Raw genomic sequence first — 21337 nt, 5'->3', positions numbered from 1 at the left:
AACTAAATTATTCGTACATAATAAATAGCTGCTATACAAGTAGATACTAAAACCTTTATAGCCCTACGGAATTCAGTTATGGGAAAGATTATATCAGTAATATAACACAAGTAATATTAAAGCAATTCAAGTATTTCCGAATATATTGCTGAGAAGTATTGTGGATGCACCCAATAACAACATGAACAGGAAATTAAGAGATTCCTCAAAGGACGCAAACTCAAGAAAAGCAAACCGTGTGATATTGTGTTGATGTATAGTGAATTGCGCTAAATCGCAAAAACACTGAAAACTGCCACTAACTTAACAATAATTTATGAGAGACCAAGTAAGGAACAATGATCTTTCTAGATAACATAAGTACCTACTTTAACTTATTGTAGAGAATAAAGTTGTTATAGTCGGTTTAAATAAGTTAGTTGGCCACAAAAAATCTCTCAGGTGTTTTTTAAGCTTTCACAAGCATCAATATCTGCGGGAATAACAGCATACACAAAAATAGTAAAACATTATCGGCGAGAGGAATAGTGGACATATTAAATCCAGTTCTTTTATTCCTATGTTTTTTTCTACTATTGTGCTCATATATAAATTCACACAAATACAAATTTTACTTAGAAATACAATAATTCATATTCATTATAATGAAGAAAAAATCTTTGAATTAATTATAATTATTGCCATTTTATTTGAAATCTCCTTGATATTCATCCTTTATCAGCTCCATTGCCTTATGAACTAAAATTCTTCTGCCTAGAAATTATTTGCTTACGCAAATAACTAATATTTTCACGCTTTTCTTAGATATACTAAGAGCTTTATATTTTAAGACATTTCGTTACATTTTAACCTCTGTTTTGAACAGTGTTCAGATAAAAACTTTTTATTTGTTTTATATCTCTTGTTTACCATAACGAAAGTCTGAAAATAGTATAGAGATAATTAGGAGAAAACCCATATTTTTGTTGTTTATTTTTATTATTAAATAAAAATTATATTTACATAGATATCCGTTTTAGTTGCATATATAAGAATTACTTGAAAAAAAAAAACAAAATGAAAGTAATAAATAAAGCAATGGTTGGGTAACAGTTATCTTGATCAATTATAGTTTTATACTATTTTTCTTGCTTTTCTTTGTCAGTTTTTTCGATAATCTGGCCTGTCTGTCAGCAGAGCTCATTCTTAATATTTCAGTTTTGATCCAGGTTAAGTAGCTGGGAATCTTCGTATAAACACCAGGCCAACCTTCTAAACCACAGCCTATTCCATAACTTACTAGACCGGCTGCGTAGTGTACTGTATCTACAACAAAAATATTGTTTTAATAGGTGATGCAAAAATTGCAATGAAATTAGAATCAATATTTGGTTTATATTAAAAATTGCTAACGCCAAATTACGTTAGTATTGTTAAAGTTATTTAATGGACCAACCACCATTATTGGTCAATTTAAATGTAAATTTATATTTTTGGGACATTTTCTACCAGTACCGTTATATTCTATATGTACTAAATTATGAAACTACCAACATTGCTGAGTTCGCTATATGACATTCAATATTACTGACGAATGTTCATGGTATAGCAGCCTAACTAAATTAATCCAAGAGCGAGAATTTAAAGTTTCATCAACCACGTCTAGTATAGTGTTAAACCAATAGCACCAAAACAGTACTGTATTATGTTATTCAAAAAAGGAGAAATACAACTAAATCATTAATATGTCTTGTGGACTATACATATATTTAATGGGTAATAACATATAATATCACCTGGAGCTTAAAATATAAAATGTATTTTAGTGTTAAAGCAAAAATCCTCTAAACACACTCTATAATTATGCAAACTAGAGCATCAGAAAATCGGTTAATTTTTGTTAAATATGTCTTATTTACTTGTTTGCGGGTGTTAAAAGACGTGTTGAGCCTGAATTTCTAGTTCAGCAAATTTCAAAGAATGAGATTGGCTCTTAAAGAATCATTGCCCGAACTGGTATATAGTCGCTGTCTGCCGGAGGACACAAAAATTGATATACCTCTTGTCATTCGTGATTTAAGATATTTTGCATCTGAGTCCACATTGATTTGGCGTTGCTATACATCGTAGATCCCACAATAAACTCTTCAAACTGTCCTCTCTTTTTACTTTTCTTACTTGTGAATGATTTGCAATAAATAAAAGAGACCATAACCGCTATGATCTCTCTTTATAGTCAAGCTAAAACTTGGCTTATATACTCCCGAACTCACTGAAAACTATCGATAATCTATTTTCCTCACATCCGCTGGTTATGCAAATTCCTGAATTATACTTGTTTACAGTCTGAGTATCCCTCGACAAAACAGCATCGTATCTCTAAGCACAGGAACATACATCGGAACGAAGATGCTATTACAAATGGTCAACAACATATTCATTATATATATATAAAACATTATATTACAAAGCTATTTGTAGATAGTAAAATAGATAGCCTGAGTGCAGCTTGAGTGGGACCTGCTGGAGGAGGAAAACGAGCTTTGACCCATTAAGATATATTACTTTTCTCACGCCATTTCTTTAGAAAAGATATATATGCAAATAAAATTTGTGGCGACGACACTTTCAGGCCACCACGAATTCACCAACAAGTACAAAGGTTGGCAACGCCGGTGGATTGGTATCATGCAGTTCCGGGCTACAAAAGACCATCACGACGACGTCTCGCTCTCTTTTCTTTTCTTCATCTCCTTGTAATAGTACCACTTCCACAGCGTTACCGTACTTCCTCTACCTAACCTAATATCCTTTCAATTCTCCCGTCGACCACATGTATAATTTAACATTGAAATAAACAGTATTTCTTCAACCAGTGTTTTCAGTTCTTGTGCAAATTACTTTCAAAAATAGTAGTGAGTGTTCTGACAAATAATCGCAGCGGCAGTCACACATTTCGATCGGCTGACCGACGAACATTCCTATAAAGTAAACAGGCTGCTGATTGGTCACTGTTAATTTACCCGTTTGGTTCCAATAGATCGAACCGAGAAACCTCTGTACGCCAATTGTGAGGATCAAATTTTTCTATATCTTCCTGAAATGCAAAAACTTGACAGAAAAGCAGATACAACAGAGAAGTCACGCCTTGTCTGACTCTGATTATTTGATTTCCTTAAGGACATCGGTATTTATTTTAAAATATAATATTACTTTGTTGGTATTTTGAAATTACTTTTATCTATACACAATTTTAATTATTTAATTATTATTTGCTATTTGTCTAGATATTTGTTTTGATTCGCTATTTACTATATAGGTTTTGATATTAATTTTAACATTTTAAACATTACAAATGTTAGTGAACTGTTGCTTTATCGTTTTAGGGTTCCTTGGAACGAGTAACAGACGAGGAGATTTTAACTTCTTCATTTTCGTTAATATCTATGTTGATAGTCTCCAAAAAATCCTAAGGCGTTAGGAAAATTCTAAACCAATAATATCAATCAATCATGAATTTCAAGTGTTACTAGGATATGGAAAAATGTAATGGATAGGCAATGTTTTATATTAAACAATAAAATATTATAAAATAGTATTCAATATGCTAATGCTTACTGTCATCTCGTATCATCAAAGGGCCGCCAGAATCACCCGCGCAACTGTCTTTTAGTTTTTCACCTCCAGCGCATATTTGAGTGTCATCGATTTCCAAATTGAGTAGCTTGAATTTCCGCTGACATTCTTCATAATCAAATGGCGGCAATGACAGCTTCATTTTAATACTACTTGAATCAGCTGCAAAAAATATTTTTAAAAAATAATTATAAATGTATATTCGTTATTATTATTTTTATTATAAATTAATATAACTTATGTAAAGGTGATAAACAAAATAATATAAACAACATACAGTAGTATAGTTGTTGCATGTTGGCGACACAGCTTCCTTGTAAATAATACGACGCGTATGCATTGCTTAGTTTACATGCCAAGTTTTGTAAGATATATTTCAGTGTATTATACGCTTTTTTCTGCGATGGTTTAAACAAATACAAATTGACAGTAACCAACGAATATTTGAAAAATCGTGGCTAGTAAACATGCAACAAAAATAGTATGACGGGATCCCCACAAAGCTAAAAATCTAACGCTACACTGTAAAAGCTACGCTACAATCAAGAATGGGAGAGGCTCCCTTATAATTTGGGCGGCAATACCAATGTATTCAGCTGGCCCGGTCTTCACATCATTGGCCGAATTACTAAGAATTAATATCTCGACATCTGCCATGACGAAGTTTTTACTATGACTATATTACTTCCAAATACTGCCGCATTTCAAGGTGATAATGCACCCATACACACAACTAAAAATGTTCAGTCTTGGTATGAGGAGCATCAGAATATTATCATACATCTTCCTTTACCAGAACTATTGCTAGATACATAAGTTGAACCCAACATTTATGGGAAGTTTTAGAGCATAGTGGGGAGTATGGAACCAACTCTACCATCATTGAAGCTATTAACCGGTGCTTTTCTGCAACAACGGCAACATTCCGTTGAGTACTATTCATGCACAAACCTATTTTGCAAAATTTGCAGCTGTGTTAATAGCAAATGATGGCTCAGTACCTTATTAATAAATAAATATTGTGTATATGTCTGTGTTCATATTATTTTATCCATTCCCTATATTTAAGAGATATTAAGAAAAATATACCTGTTTCAGTTTTACCCCATCCGCTGATGTAAAATTTCTTAACTATATTATCGAGATTACTTGATAAACATATGGGCTGAACATAATCTGAAAAAATTGAAAATCAGTTTTCAAAAATTAATAATGTCGAAGACTTCAAGTTATATTAAAATTATAAGTTTAACATTAACTTAATAGAAATGCTGTTGTAAACTTACCATAAGGCTGAATTATATAGATGCAATTCAATGTAATTTACAACATTACCTAAATCATGTGATCATGAAATAAAGAAAATACTTTCATAGAATTATACAAAATATGTATTAATGACATGTCTTGTATTCATTAAATCAAAATTATTTAAATATATTCCAGTTCATATCCCATAGTAAAACCAAACAACATATAATCCTGCCAAATATTTCAAATAAGATTAAATACTTTAAGTGTTTGAACACAAGTAAAATTCAGTATTGCAAGAGAATGAATAAATAAAGACTTTTATAAATCTAGAATTACATCGATATAATTCAGCATCTATATAAATAAAAATAAATTGTCGAATGTATGTAAGTGCATCATTTGAGATAATTATATTAATTTGGTTACTTCTTTTTTTGCATTTGTAATTATCAGGATAAGGTTTGAATTAACAAAAAAACAGTTTGTACAGGAGAACACTTATTGAAGAGATCTTCTACATGTCATTATATAACATAAATGTCATCAAATACTTATTAACCATTAGGAAAATTGTGAAATGCTAAGAAAATAATTTAAAAAATATGAAAAATATGAATCATATCTTTCATTTTTCATCAAAATATAAACAAAATAGACAAATTGGTTCAGTTTTTTGTATTATATGTTATAGGTTATAGCGGAAACATTAAGAAGGTTATGCTGTCTTCAATTATCCAACTGAATTCCTAATTCATGGAATTTGCAACGAACCCAAAATCACAATATACAGCTTAATACAGACTCGGTGATAATCATGCTACGCAATCAGTTTCAACCCAAATTAGCAATGGAACAAGACCCTGTTAAAAAGCTAGTGAAGAAGTTAAGTGAAGCTACTATATTCCTAGTCGAGGCAGGCAGCTAGTAATAATAATTTCAACTACCAGATGTACCAGAAAGTCATTACCGATTTTTCTAACATATTTTACGAGGCTTAAATATACAATGTCATGCTCTGATACGTATGTCATTTTATTCTAGGGACATCAAGCTTCCAAGCTATACATGTTATATATTACAAAACTAACATCATCACAGTCATATTTGCGGTACGTATTACTTATCTTATTTAATGAAAATAAAAAGCCGCTGAATGTCATCGTTTGCTGCTACAAACTTTCCTGAACTTACTAGAACATGTGGGGCTTAGTATCGAAAATTCAAAAGTGTTGATTTCGATGTGCAAGACAAATACCGTTCTTTTAGACTGACAAGGTTTGAAGATTCGAAACTGCAAGAGTTATTGGATGGAGACAAAATCTAAATTTAAAAAAAAGGCAGAAACATTTAATGTGATCCGAGAAACTATTAGGGACTGATTACGAGCAATGGGAAAAATCCAAAAGATGGAAAGGTGGGTGCCACATCAATTGAATGACAGGCAAATGGAAAATCGAAAATTCATCTGTGAAATGTTGCTTTATAGGAATGTTATTTCTGCATGGAATAGTGGAAATTGGTGATGAAAAGTGAATTTATTTTGAAAACCCTAAACGAAAAAAAATCATGGTTATCACCTGGTGAAGCCGGCCGATCGACTCCAAAACCAAATCGTTTTGGTCGCAAAAGAGTGCTCTGTGTTTGGTGGGATCAGAATGGCGTGCTGTATTACGAACTGTTGATATCTCGTGAAACAGTTAATAGTAATCACTACGAACAACAAATGATCAATTTGAACCATGCATTGATAAACTCCTATAATGGGCCTGATGATATGGTAAAGATATTTCAGCATAATAACGCGCTGTCCCATAAAGCAAAATCGGTCAAGGAACCGTCATACTCTCCAGACCTTGTCGCGTGCGACTATCAACTTTTCGCATCAATGAATAAGTTAATGGTTTTGATCCAGAAACAAATAGTTTTTTGGGGATGACATTCATAATATTCCTGAAAGATGGACAAAATATATGGAATGAAATGGCCAATACTTTGAATAAATAATTTTTTAAATTTTCTTGAAAATTATGTAGATTTTTTTTCATAGTCTGGTAAATCATGGAATTATAAAATAATTAAGTTATAGTATTACTATTAAGATTCTGCTGTAAAACATGTAGCCGTTTAGAAGTCACGGTATCCTCCTAGAGTAGTTCCATAAAACTAGTAACAACGTTATAGTAAATGAAGTACTAAAAGCTAATTGCTTTTAGATTATTTTAATCATCTTTTACGCATTAAGTGCAGAAATTCAGCTATTTTAAAACAAGCTGAAGATTTGATTCTCTAGTATATCTTAATATAAAACTGTATTTAACACGTTGACTGTCATTGACTGTCTACGAGATATCTCATCCTGTGTTTGTCATTTATCAGTGCTAAATATCGATATATGACTTCTGAAAAAAGAACAAAAAATCAATGCCTACTGGAATGAACAGAACAATTTATTAAAAAAACTAACAAAAATATAATTAAATAAAAATAATATGGAATAAAACACATTGTTCATGCTTTTGAATTATAACTATGTACTAGAATTAGAGTTTTTATTAATAATATAATGTGATTAAATCAAATTGTCATTTTAAGTCACAATTCTGAAAATTACCGAGGCAGTCAACGTGCTAATAATAATACCCTTAATCAAATATAACTATATATTATTTATTAAATCTTAATATCATTAATTATAGAATAAATAAAATATATTATATTTTATATATTCGATATATTATACATATATATATATATATATATATATATATATATATATATATATATATATATATATATATGTTCTCCATTTAACTAAATTATTGGAAAACGTATATATTATTAATTGAAACATTAATTAGGTTATTTATATTGTACCTGTAAGCGTTACTGCTTTCTTTAAATGTAAGATAGCTATGTCATGATGATGATCCTTCGACGTTTCAGAATACTGAGGATGGACAACCATCTCGAGTATTCGGCTCTGTTGAAGTGGGTCTGCGCAGGTCGTATTACCGCTAGAACAGTCCAATTCATGTTCTGTGTCGTGTTCACCAAGAACAACTGAATATCTAAAATTACAAAAAAAATATGCATATGCATAATAATAAGCATCACAACAAGTGGAATAACAAGTTCTGTGTTAATTCAATAGATGTTACTGTAAAGTTTAACTTTAATTTTGGAACATTTTTGTGTTTTCGCTTCTATTTGCTGGACAGACAAGAAAAAATGATCGAATATTTTTCCGAAGGGATTGAAAAACTAGAAATGAAAAACACTAGGCCTGTGGCCCCAAAAACCCGAAATGACAAATAAAGATATCCGAATAGCAATTTGGAATGCTAATGAAATCCAGCACCATCACGCTACCCTACAAGTATTCCTAGATATGCAACAAGTAGATATTTGCCTAATATCAGAAAGCCATTTAACAAAAGAATCCTTTATAAAATTTAGAGGATATACATTTTATCATACCGTACATTCAGCTAACACCGCAAGAGGAGCAACATTTCCCACCATCAAGAACCCGGGCTCAGTACAGCAGAAAATCAGGTAACAGTAAAATCAAGCAGATACAAGGTTACAATAGCCGCATAATTATTGTCCTCCAAGATACAATCAAAAAAAGGAAAATTATTTGAATGTCCTACGCAACCTGGGAGAAAAATTTATAACTGGAGTTGATTTCAATGCAAAAATTACAAGACGGGGATCTAGAATGACAACAACTAAAGGCAATGTTAGATTTCTTCATAGTAAGAAACATAACATCCAACTATATAAAAGTCGAAGAAAATCTTGAGCTAAGCTCAGATCATATGCCAGTGATTCTGACGTTGAGCGAAAATATAATAAGAAAAGAAAGAAACCCAACGTTAACAAATAAGAGAACAGACTGGGAAGGATTTGCTGAAGAATTGGACAAACAAATTCAACTAAATGTACCCCTCAAGACAACTGAACAATTAAATTTTGAAGCAGAAAAATTCGTAGTAGATATTCAACAGGCTGCTTGGAATAATACTCCAGAAATTAAGAGTACAACTAAAGAAATTAATTATTCAAAGGAAGTGAAGGAAATGGTAGCTGAAAAACGTAAATTACGAAAAAAATGGCATCAAAACAGAACACCTGAAAATAAAAATAGTTTAAACAATATAACATAAAGACTGAAAAGAGAAATACTGGAAATTAAAAACAAATCCATAATTGACTATCTGAAAAATTTAACAGATGATAAAGAAACTGATTACTCACTCTGGAAAGTCACAAAATATGTAAAGCACTCATGTCTACACAGTCCACCTATAAGAGACCTATATGGGAATTGGGCACGTGACAATCACCAAAAAGTAGAAGCATTTGCTGAATATCTAGAAAAAACTTTTAAACCAAACGAAACTAATATTGAACAAAATTTGCCGGACATAAAAGCTGATAATTCGATGATTGAATTAGACACGCCGAAAGACTAAACCAACCAAAGTTGTTAAAACTGACATTAACCCCAGGAAATCAGCAGGCTACGATTTAATAACAGGAGAATTACTGCAAAAACTACCAAGAAAGGGAATTATAAAACTCACCAACTTGATCAATACAGCATTTAGATTAAAACATGTCCCAGACATTTGGAAGATGGCGGAAATTATAATGATCCCAAAACATGGGAAGTCAGCAAACGAAATAAAAGCCTATAGACCTATATCACTGCTAACAGTAATATCTAAGGTTTTTGAAAAACTTCTGTTGAAAAGAATAAAACCGATCATAGAGAGAAAAAACCTAATACCAAGACTTCAGTTTGGGTTTATTAATAAGCACTCAACAATTGACCAGGTCCACAGAATAACAGCTGTTATTGAAAAAGCCGACGAAAGTAAAAAAGTATGCTCAGCTATATTTTTAGATGTAGCACAACCTTTCGATAAGGTTTGGCATGAAGGCCTTATTCATAAATTAGGGAAAATGCTACCAAAATAACATACATATATAAAATCATACATTACAACCAGAATGTTTAGAGTCAAACAAGAAGAAGCTTACTCTACAATAAAAGAATCTAAAGCAGGTGTACCACAAGGAAGTGGAATGGGACCACTGCTTTATCTACTCTACACTTGTGACATACCACAAACGGAAAATATTACGATGGCAACATTTGCTGATGATACTGTTATTATAGCTGTCGGAGACAATAGTGATGAAACCTCACGAAAATTACAACAGGCAAGTGACAATATAAATAATTGGGCACAAGCTTGGAAAATAAGAATTAATGAAAGTAAATCTGTACATGTGCAGTTCTATAAACAGACCGTACAAGCACCCATAACATTAAATAATACTATCATTCCATATAGCAACAACGCTATATATCTCGGAATGAATCTCGATGCAAAACTTCGCTGGAAGGAACGTATAAAAAGAAAAGAAAAGAACTGGAATTAAAATATAGGAAAATGTACTGGCTAATTGGAAGAAAATCACAATTATTAGTACATAATAAACTGCAATTATATAAGCTAATACTAAAACCTATATGGACATACGGAGTTCAATTATGGGGATCTTCTGCAAAGAGTAACCAAAAACCCCCTTTTTATAAAAGAACAAAAATATTCCATCGATTTAAGACATTTCCCATCACTAATGGTTTGAAATAATTATTTCCCTTTGAAAAATGTTTTCCAAGTTCAAGGATATTATACTCAAAGATAACGTCATCTATCTATTAATCTGCTTACCGGAAATTTTTCTTCTGTTTGTAAAGAAAAAGAGATCTGTGACCCGCCGTATACAAAAATTTCATGCCAAAATAGATTAACAAAATTCACGAATAACAATAATCGTCTGTTCTCTTTGATTTGGAGACATTTTATTGTTAGAGCTTTGTATTAATTATTTTGATTATTTAATTTTTAGACCTAAGTTATGAAAATGTAATAGTTAATTTAAGGATTTTAAATAAATTAATTTCAAAATTTTAAGAAGTAAATTAACTAATTGTATTCGTTATTATTTTAATATATAGCCACAATTAAAATATCAATTTCAAAATGTTTTTAATTGATATATTCTCTGTTTTAACACACAAACATGTATTACTTTATTTATTATTCCATATTTTTCTTTATAACAAAAAAGGAAAAACGATCGTGTATACTTATATTTGATGCTCTGAAGTTAGTATACTTCTTAATAATCTTACTTATGATATTTTGTAATAGTGCTCAGTGCTGTAGTAATTTAAACTTAAGAATATTTTGTTGATGATTAAAACTTAATGAAAATTATGTTAAGTGGAATTTCGACTACAGGGCGATCACTATTTCATTAACCATGAATCATTATGATCGCATTAATTGAAATTATGAGTTAGTAATAAATAGAGATGAAATATAGTGATATATAATGATACTTACGGTTCACCTCTTATAGCTATGGTGCTGGATTTAATACAATGGCCAGCTGTAATAACATACTTGGTATGGATCAAGAACCCAGCGCAGCCATACGATTTGACGCCCCTGCTATTCCTATGAAGTATCCTGGCCATCCAGGGATATTCTTTAAGTACAGCATGTTCACCGCCAAAAATCCTTCCCCTCATAATTATATTTTGAACTCCACATTTTTTCGGAAGAACGTTAGCATCCTCTAAGAATTTAGAAATTAAGAAAAATTAGCACTATTATAATAAATATTGGTAATAAAGCATGTTTTGGTTAAAGATATAGAGCTTTCAAATACAAATAAATTATATTAGATTTGTCCGAAATAATAGCTCTAATAGCTGAAATTTTACGTAATCGTGAGATTTTAATTTTAAAAACTTTTTTCCTGAGTTCTGTAAATATCGGAAAAAACGATAGACAAAGAAAATATTACCGAACTAAATAATAATAGAGCACAATTTTTTTTCGCTTTTCAACGAATATCTCGGAATGTGTCTTAACAAGATTTGTACCATGTGTTTCCTAAGTTATTTCAAATGAACACAATTTATCAATAAAAAAAACCGAGAAAATTTTCCCGGATCCAAATAATATTGTTTACTTCATAAACATGTTTAATAACACTAACGTTTACCATAACAATATTATCTGATTATGTATAATTATTATTGATTGATAATCTTATATTACTTCAAAGTAGTTCAAGAAATATTAACATAAATAACAACGACATGATTGTTGGTGAGACAATAAAACTTTCCTGAACCACTTCCGTCTGTAAATATGATAAAACTTCTAAAAATATACCAATCGAGTTGCTAACATTTCTGAAGTTGTTGTATTTGCCGCAACAAACTTTGAAATTTTTCTTGTTCTCGTTGGCTGGGCCACATCGCGAGGCTTCCACATAGGCGGCATATTTTTTCTTGTCCTGGACATTTTTCAACACTTGGCACATACTTATTTCCACACAATAGGATATTTCTTGCCTTGGTGTTTCACATGGCGTAGGAAATCCTGTAAAATAAATTTTAATAATATAGATAAATAGTTTGCAAAAAATATATAATTGTAACATTTTCTATAGTTAAATGGATATCTAATATAACAGGTCCCCGGCCTACCATTGTAAAACATATTTTTTGGCCAAATTAGTTTTTTTATTCAACATAATTCCCTTCAACGGTAATACACTGATTATAGCGACCCTGCAAATTTTCGATATCATTTTTGTAGTACGATTTGTCCTTTGCTTCAAAATAGGCCTCAATTTCGGCGATCACCTCTTCATTCGACGAAAATTTCTTCCCAGCGAGCATTCTCTTGAGATCTGAGAACAGGAAATAGCCGCTGGTAGCTAGATCTGGAGAACGGGTGAATTACGAAGCAATTCGAAACCAAATTCATAGATTTTTGCTATCGTTTTCACTGACTTGTGACACAGTGCATTGTCTGGGTGAAACAGCAGTTTCTTTTTCTTCAAATTCAACCGTTTTTCGTCGATTTTGTCCTACAAACGGTCCAATAACGCTATGTAATAGTCGCTGTTGATGGTCCTTTCTTTTTCAAGGTAGTCAATGATTTATACCATGCGCATCCCAAAATACAAACGCCATAACCTTTCCAGCCGACTGTTGTGTTTTCCCACTCTTTGGAGCGGGTTCATCGTGTGCAGTCCACTCGGATGACTGTCGATTGCACTTCGGGGTGAAATGATGGAGCCATATTTCATCCATTGTCATATATCGATGCAAAAACTCAGGTTTATTACGCCTGATCAAACACTGCTCCAAATCATCAACTCGTCGTTGTTTTTGGTCAAAAGTGACCTCGCGCGGCACCCACTTTGCACAGAGCTTTCTCACACCCAAATATTCGTAAATGATATGATGTACACGTTCAGATGATATCTTTAGAGTGTCTGCCATTTCATTCAATTTCAATTTACAGTCATTCAAAATCATTTTGTGGATTTTTAATGCTTTGGTCAGTAACAACCTCTTTTGGACGTCCACTGCATTAACCGTCTTCGGTGCTCATTTCACCACGTTTAAACTTAGCATACCAATCCTTGATGGTTGATTTTCCTGGCCCAGTGGACGCAATCTGGGCGTCAAACCAAGTTTTTGCTTCAAGTGTATTTTTTTCCTTCAAAAAACAATATTTTATCAACACGCGAAATTCCTTTTTATCCATTTTATTCACACTAACAAAAGTTGCTTCACTCAAAATGCTATAATTCACAAACAAATGATCCGACAGCTGCCAAATTTATACACGCATCTTTTGATGGTTAGGGTTAACTAAAAAACGTATGGATTTAATTCTAGTAGCGCCATCTATGTGTGAGACCGGGGACTTTTCAATTCATCTGTTATGTTTTATCATTAAGAATTTAAACTTATTATAATTTAAATTAGTATAAACATCAAATATTGTGAATAAACTCTTGAAATAATAATTTTTAGAAATAGAACTTGTTCAAATATTAAATAAAATTATGTTATTATATACATATCTTAAATAGTTACATTCTTCATTCAATAAAAATGCGAAATAAGGACAACTGCTTAATAAATATACAACGGATAGACAAAATAATATGTGCATCATGTAATAATTGTGCAATGATTATAAAACCTGGATAGTTGATGAAATAATGTGCTTTGATCTTTATTTTGTTTTATTATTATTAAAACTTTATTTTGGATAAGACTTAATGAATCCTACAGAATATACAATTTTCATGTGTTAGTACGCGGTACAGCTTATCACCGACTTCAAACCTCAGCAACAGATTATTTGTGGTCTATATGTTTCAAGAACGATGAATACGGAATGATAATTTTATGGTCTAGGCATTATGATAGTAACCAACAATAATTAAAATAATGTAGTTGTCCGATAAAATATGATTAATAACTTTAGATAAGTGTTCTAAGCCTACACAATTTATAACTGAGGTAGTCGGTAGGATTTCGGGGGAATTATACATTCAATTAACCCGAATAACTTTATTTATCAAGAAAAGAATACAGCATTGGTTATCGCTCCACAGTTATTTGAAACATTCTTTGTCAGGCAAAAGTCGCTGTTGAAGATGGAAGGTCATAAAATGCGGCTTCAAGATAGAGATTCTAGACCCCTATCACTAAACTATTAGAATGAGGAAACATCCTTTGTTTGCAAAATACTCTTAATACATGGATTTCCGGTTCAAGCAATGCAGTTCAGGGTGTAAGGTCTCCAAAGATGAACTGTAATAGTGTGCTGGAATTTCGAAAAAGCTTATTGCTCAGGGTGTACGGATACCAAGTTATGATTGTATATTTAGTGAATTGAATACAGTAGTTCAGTGTTATTTAAAAGGTTATGAAAGGAAAAACCGGCAGACAGAGAATCCTTACAAAAGTTTTACTACAATTATAAGCTGTCAAGAGTTGATAACAACCATGTGATCGTTTCTTTATAAATATTGCGTGCAGCGATACAACAGTTTATTTATAAGCAACACGGTTTGTTTATGTTAATCTAAGTGCTGGAATGATTTGATAGGGGTTTGCTGTATATTAAGCTTGAACAGTGCCAGCAGTATCGCGGGCCCCAGTGCCTGAAACATTCCTTATTTTCAATCATTGTTTCTTTATTCCTACATTTCCCTATACAGGCTGTACTTTTTGTAAAATGTTTTTTTTTTGTCAAAAATCTAATTATGATTATTTTTTACTTTTTAGCCACTACCTTATTTTTTAAATAAATTAATTTTTTTTGTAACATATTTTTTAATAAAATGTCTTCCACGCTTTATCATATGGTTCAGACAAATATGTGGTTAGAAATTAATTACCTGATTAATTAAAATAAAACTAAATCAACAAAATACCTGAGTACAAATCATTCGAAGAAATTGTGAATCGTGGTAAATCCGCTGATACAACAGAAAACCCATTTGTTACATATCTGGGTATTTTGCTACAAATCACAATATCAGATCAGATTTAAACTAAATGAATGAAATATATATTCAATTTTTTCCGCGTAGCAAGAAATTAGAATAATTTATAAGCTGGAATTATGTATAATCTCTTTGAATTCTTAGATATAGATAGTATACTGCTATATTTATAAATATAAACTCACATGGTAAGGTTTCCATAGTATACGAGGGATGTATGAAATTATACTTTTAAGAAAAGGAGTTATGTTATATGTGTTATATTTGGTGTTTTATCTTATATTCCGTGTACGAATTCATATCATTATGTTCTGCTTCTGCTCAAAATTTCAGTAGTTCTGTATTGAGGTTTCTTATCCTGTCCATTTTTGTTATTCATCTCATTCTTCTAAGTTTTTGTTATTGTAGCGAAATTGTCGCAGCCGAGAATCAGATTTTATTGATATATTGTTTTTTATACTATCACTTTTGTTTTAAATGATATCTTTTTTTATTAATAAATTATAATCCATTATTCATTAAAATAACTATTTATTAAGTTAACTATTTATAGCGAAGATTAAATGTATAGTTTTTGCATTTCAGGCATGAATTTCCTTTCTCTGTCTTCTTTTGTTTTCAATCTCTAATCAGAAATATTTAAATGAACCTTTACTTGTTCAATTTAAATATTTATTTTATCTGTATGTCTCATCACTATAACTTCCATTTTGGTTTTCGTTCGTTACAATTCCATATTCGGTGTCCCACATGCTTAAATTCTAAAGATTCTTATATCCTTTTTGTAGTCGTACATGCGATCTGACATTTGTTCATTATTATGAAAAATCCGTAAATATTATGAAAAAGCACACAGCCTGTTGAGTGGCAAAATGTAGTTTCTGAATATGCAGTCATTTGTACAAAATTCAATACGAGAGGAGAGAAACATTGGAGATATCGTAAATCAAATAATATATATATGAATAATTATCGATTAATAATAAAATATTTTCTATTAAAAACCCCGCATTATAAATTACCGGACAGTGAAAGCTCGTAAAATATTTGAGACTCTGGGTATTTCAAGCCAAATTATTTTGCAGATTATTTCAAGAACTCATTTAAATATAAACAAGATTTCTTCGCAATAGGTGTCCCAGTTATTAACAATTAACAATTAAACACAATGTATCATACATAGTGTGGTTATAATAGAGCCTAATTTGAATGACTTATAGTGTTCATATTTAGATTATATTCATTTATTCATAAATTAGTTCATATTCATAATTTAGAAAATCCCAACTCAGTATCTTGTTCTAAAGATAAACATTACATTAAGAAAATTTTTAAATTCTTCAGTAATCAGCTATGATCTTGTAAAAAGAAGTACACTACTATATCCGACCGATACTAACGAAAAATAAACGTTTTAATAGGATTGGGTCAAAATGTAATAATGTGCCTGTAGTTAGTACGTATTATACGATAAAGCAATATTAACATGTTTGATAGATACTGTGTAATCTAGAGCTAAACATCTTATTTCCTGTTTGTATCTTTATTGTGTTTTATTTCTAAACTTAACTTGTATATATAAAAGTGCCTTAATCAGCCATATAAATTTGTGAAAAACTGTTAAACTCAATGGTTTTAACATTTCCCTACATAAAAAATAGTATTCCTCTGAGAATTATTGAGATATTCAGTTTATACAGATGCTAATCATCGAAAACTCAATGTAAATTTTTTGATATTTATTACTTTTGTTGATTTGTTTGAAGAAGTTTACTGCCGAAGCCCTTCATATACTTAAAATTTTGAGAATTTTGACACAGCTTAGTAGTTGATAACTCATCCATTTATAGACTTTTACATGCAAGAGGAGAGATGCAACATGTCATCCTCTCGCATGTCAAAGCTCAGCCACACATTGCAAAATTTGCGCACACACAAATCTATGCAACGTTGAAGATGCACTGCTGCAGTGGGAATAAATTCTTTCACTGACCAGACCTGAAGCCTACTGATTACCACTTATTCAGAGCCACGCAGTATGAATGGCATACAGTTTCAAAATGCTGAAAAATTGCGAAAATAATCAAAATATTGGATCGCTACCAAATCAATATTAATCATTTGACGCGTTACCATGAAAATATTTGAAATATTTTGATAATATATCTGGTACCAATTTCTTACAATAAAAGGCTTTTTAAAATGAAACAATTATCGGAATACTAACAAACACTTAATGTCAAGCGAACAAAATGTTCGACATATCGAAAAATTCACTTACTCTTATTTTAAACGGTTTTGAAATATTTCTAATAGTTAAGTACATACAGGAAATGAAGTGTCAAATTCATATACAAATCCAAATATGTATGAGAAAAATATATATAATGTCTTATCTACCTATTTTTTTTCAATATAGTAGCGGATAAAATTATAAAAAAATTATATCACAAAAGATATGATATTTATCATGATACAAATAGCTTCAGCGATACTCGCTAATATAGATGATGATGTTTCAAGCATTTATCATTTTTTGTCGAACTTATTGCCTATCCATATTAATGGATTAAGAATAAATAAAAATAAAATGATCTAACAATTGCCAATACCTAATCAAGTATTCTAATAATTATTATAAAATTATTTCTATTACGTTACCGGCCGTTTATTATATCTCCAATGATATCAAGTATTTCGGTATCAGTAATGGTTCGTTCATAGGGAAGTAGATACTCTTCTCCAGTATCAACATATCTGATAATTAATCATATATAATTAGTCATAAAAATCATAATAATTTTACCTCTCAAAATGCTTAATCGGGTCCAATAATATTGAAATAATTGAAACCCATATACAAGTACATATATTTTTCCAATAATATAACAATCAAATACAAAAACAATCCAGAGTAGCAATAGTAATTATGAGAAATAATAATCACACCATATTATATTTTAATGGGATTTAAGAAATTGAATACACGATGTTGTTCATTTTACGAGATAAAATTATTAATTGCTAAGCATTATCGAATACAAAACTATTTAAAAACAACACAATTAATTTATTTAAAATACATTCTATTAAACGTATTTTGATTACATTGTATATATTGACAAAAGGTTATTTGAGTTATATTTTATTATTCTTATGTTCTGTACCTACGTTAAACAATTATATTTGAGCAAAATTCTTGAAGTAGAGTTGATTAATAAGTTAAGATATATGTAAAAGGATTTACCATCCAGATAAAAAAGATATTTGAAATAAAATGCGAATATTTGAGACTCAAAATATAATTTAAAATTTACTGTACCAGATTGTTCGGTACACTCGTGGAGTACTGCTGGTTTGCATCACGTTAAAAGTATCATCCTCAATTCATGACTGGCGCTCAGTGAGAGTATCTAATTTCCAACTAATCTGCTGTTCTTCGTGTCGCAGGGCTTCTTTTCTATTAATATTTACCATCAAATCTCGCAACTGTTAATAAACCGACAACGATAGCCTATTTTTCAAATTATTCTCTATGATCTCGATTTATTTTTATATTTTTTGAAGCTGTCTTTCATTCAAAAGGTTGATTTCGCTACAAAGATCTGTGAAGTGTTCATTGACCTTTCATTGAACAGACCATTAACTATTGCAATCAAGGTGCACAGCTTTGTTTCTCAACTTTGCACTGCTTATTTTAGTCTTAATCGAATTAGTTCAATTCATATACGGTCTTGGAGAGAAACATGCGGCAACACCAGCGGTCTTACCATATCTTAAAATATTTATTGCAGTTCCTAATTCCTACTTTGTTGGTTTGTAATCAGGATATTAGTTTAAATAAGTTTTTGAAGCATCTATTATTGACTTGTTTGGAGGATATTGTTCTGAATAACTTCTTCATGACCCAAAACGTTCATCATGAGACTTTGCGTACATTCCATCAGTTTTTGTTGTCTTTGCTAAATTTACCTTTCAATAAAAAAAACTTTTAAATTAATTACAATTAGATTGCAATTTTAAAAAAGCTTAAAAGGAATTTCCCATCGTTGGATATCTATAAAAATTGCATACAGTCATCTTCATTATTGCACCAGCTTTGAGATACAGAATTACAAAATAAACTGAAATTATTCTTGTAACCTTTTGAACCAACTGAATGTAACACTTTGTAAAATAAGGTTTACAGGGGGAAAAATATATTAAATCAAGACCGCATACTGGCTCACAAAGCTTAAAAAAATAGCGAAGAAAACAGTGAAATACGATTTATTTAAACGATCAGTTGATTCGCTAAAATTTGTTCCTTGTGACTTTGGTCTCTTGTTACACATCCAATAAAAATATTTCATGTAGAACGAGTTTCATCAAAACAAAAGGAAATAGCTACCCTTTCCGGAAAACGTAATTTGAAAGTCATTGGCGTAATTATACTGAAGTTTAAATTATATTATTAAATTATACCAGAAGAATAGAGCCTGGAAAATTTTGTTTCTAAAAACATGCGCTGTAATTTTGCGAACTTATTAAACAGCCCAGTATTTTGATACAAGATTGAAAACAAGTATACATCTCGATATTTAAGTAAAATGAAATTGTATAACATTGCTATTGTGATTAAATAATGATATGGTACTCTAATTGTTAAATGTAATGAAGGGAAGTCACAAATTAAGATAACAGGCATTATATGGTACTCTAAAGTGATTACACAACATTATATATAAGAAAATGTTAAATCTAATTAATTTTAATACACTTACTTAATAAATCACCATCAGTAACATTAAAGACTTCGAAATCTGATTGTTGGGATTCTGTGGAACTGAAACTTTCGTCATCCGATTCAGTGATGTTTTCATTGCTAACTAATTCCGGTATATATTCCGTACGATTGGCGCTGCAACTTCCATGTTGCGCTAACAGAATCAACAAAACACATTCGGGAACAAGCAATTTCATTTTGTTCACTTCCGATAAAGCGAACGACGATATAACACGAATACGTCTATGTCTTGCGTTATTAATTTCTTGCTTGTTTCTGTGACATCTGAACTGTTTATCGTGTGGTTTGGTCTATATGGTAAATTATATTTATAATATGTCAAGGAATTAATAATGTTTTGTTTATATTTTTGCATAAGTACCAGGGCTACATAAAAATTAAATAGCTGGTTTGTTATCTCAGGGTTTTCCCATTTGTTGCCTTAATATGTTGTGAATTAAATACGTTATAATAATATAATGGAAAATATTGTTTCCTAGCTTACATAATTTTTTTTCGGTTTTGTTATAAATTAAATATATTAATGTAAACCGACTTCTGTCAAACATTCCGATATGTTAAATGTATATATGTATAAATGATATATACCTTTATCTATCGCAAAGAAATGTTCAACGCTATTTTAATGTAGCAAAACGAAAAATTAAAAATCAGATGATACACTAGCATTAGTGGTTGCGCAAATAGTATACCTATAGCTATCGCATAATTTATTTTTATCATGCGTTGGGGAATTATTATGTATTCAGAATTATATATAGGCAACTAGTAATTTCTCTACTAGTATTTTTCTTTAGATAATATATTCACAATTAATCTAATTTTGATAGTAAGCAAAATACAGTACAATTATATATTCATTACATTCTTAAGGTTCATAACTTGGCTGAAAACTTTCCGGTCTAGTCATTTTTACGTTTAAACAAGACAAATATATTGATATACATGTGTTCAAATATAATTGGTAATCATTCCCATAAAACCAACCTCTCTATAATCTAGAATTTTATATCCTACAAGTCTAATCTGCCCGATTGGTGGTTGCAATGGTTAAGTCCTTCTGTTAACGCGATAGTAGGCAATAGGGTGTATGGGCATTAAACTTCTGTTTTAAAAACAAATTAAATTTCTATTTATAATTGTTCCTATTTTTAAGCAATGGTGTAAAATGCGGCATAAAGTGTCAGAGCTGGGTGAGACCTGATCCTTTCTGGGATGGTATATGATCGATAGGATTAATGCTGAGGACCGACCGTAACTTAAAGC

General features: G+C 30.7%; 1 protein-coding gene across 1 annotated transcript; it reads right to left on the bottom strand.

Annotated features, from left to right (window-relative positions):
- Positions 1–959: 959 nt before the first annotated feature.
- LOC143191298 (phenoloxidase-activating factor 1) lies at positions 960–20352 on the bottom strand. The gene is made up of 7 exons (XM_076396219.1): positions 20049–20352; positions 12138–12347; positions 11298–11532; positions 7744–7937; positions 4705–4791; positions 3598–3777; positions 960–1305 (listed from the first exon to the last, which is right to left on the bottom strand). Exons 1-7 carry the CDS (start codon positions 20245–20247, stop codon positions 1106–1108), a joined length of 1305 nt encoding a protein of 434 aa, XP_076252334.1. The 5' UTR covers positions 20248–20352; the 3' UTR covers positions 960–1105.
- Positions 20353–21337: the final 985 nt, after the last annotated feature.

Source organism: Rhynchophorus ferrugineus, unplaced genomic scaffold (genome assembly GCF_030347505.1).
Source record: "Rhynchophorus ferrugineus isolate W39M unplaced genomic scaffold, kcgeb_rfMv2 rfM2, whole genome shotgun sequence".
NCBI classification, from domain to species: domain Eukaryota; kingdom Metazoa; phylum Arthropoda; class Insecta; order Coleoptera; family Curculionidae; genus Rhynchophorus; species Rhynchophorus ferrugineus.
Note: the sequence above shows the minus strand (reverse complement) of the source record. Positions and strands in the feature narration are given on the sequence as shown.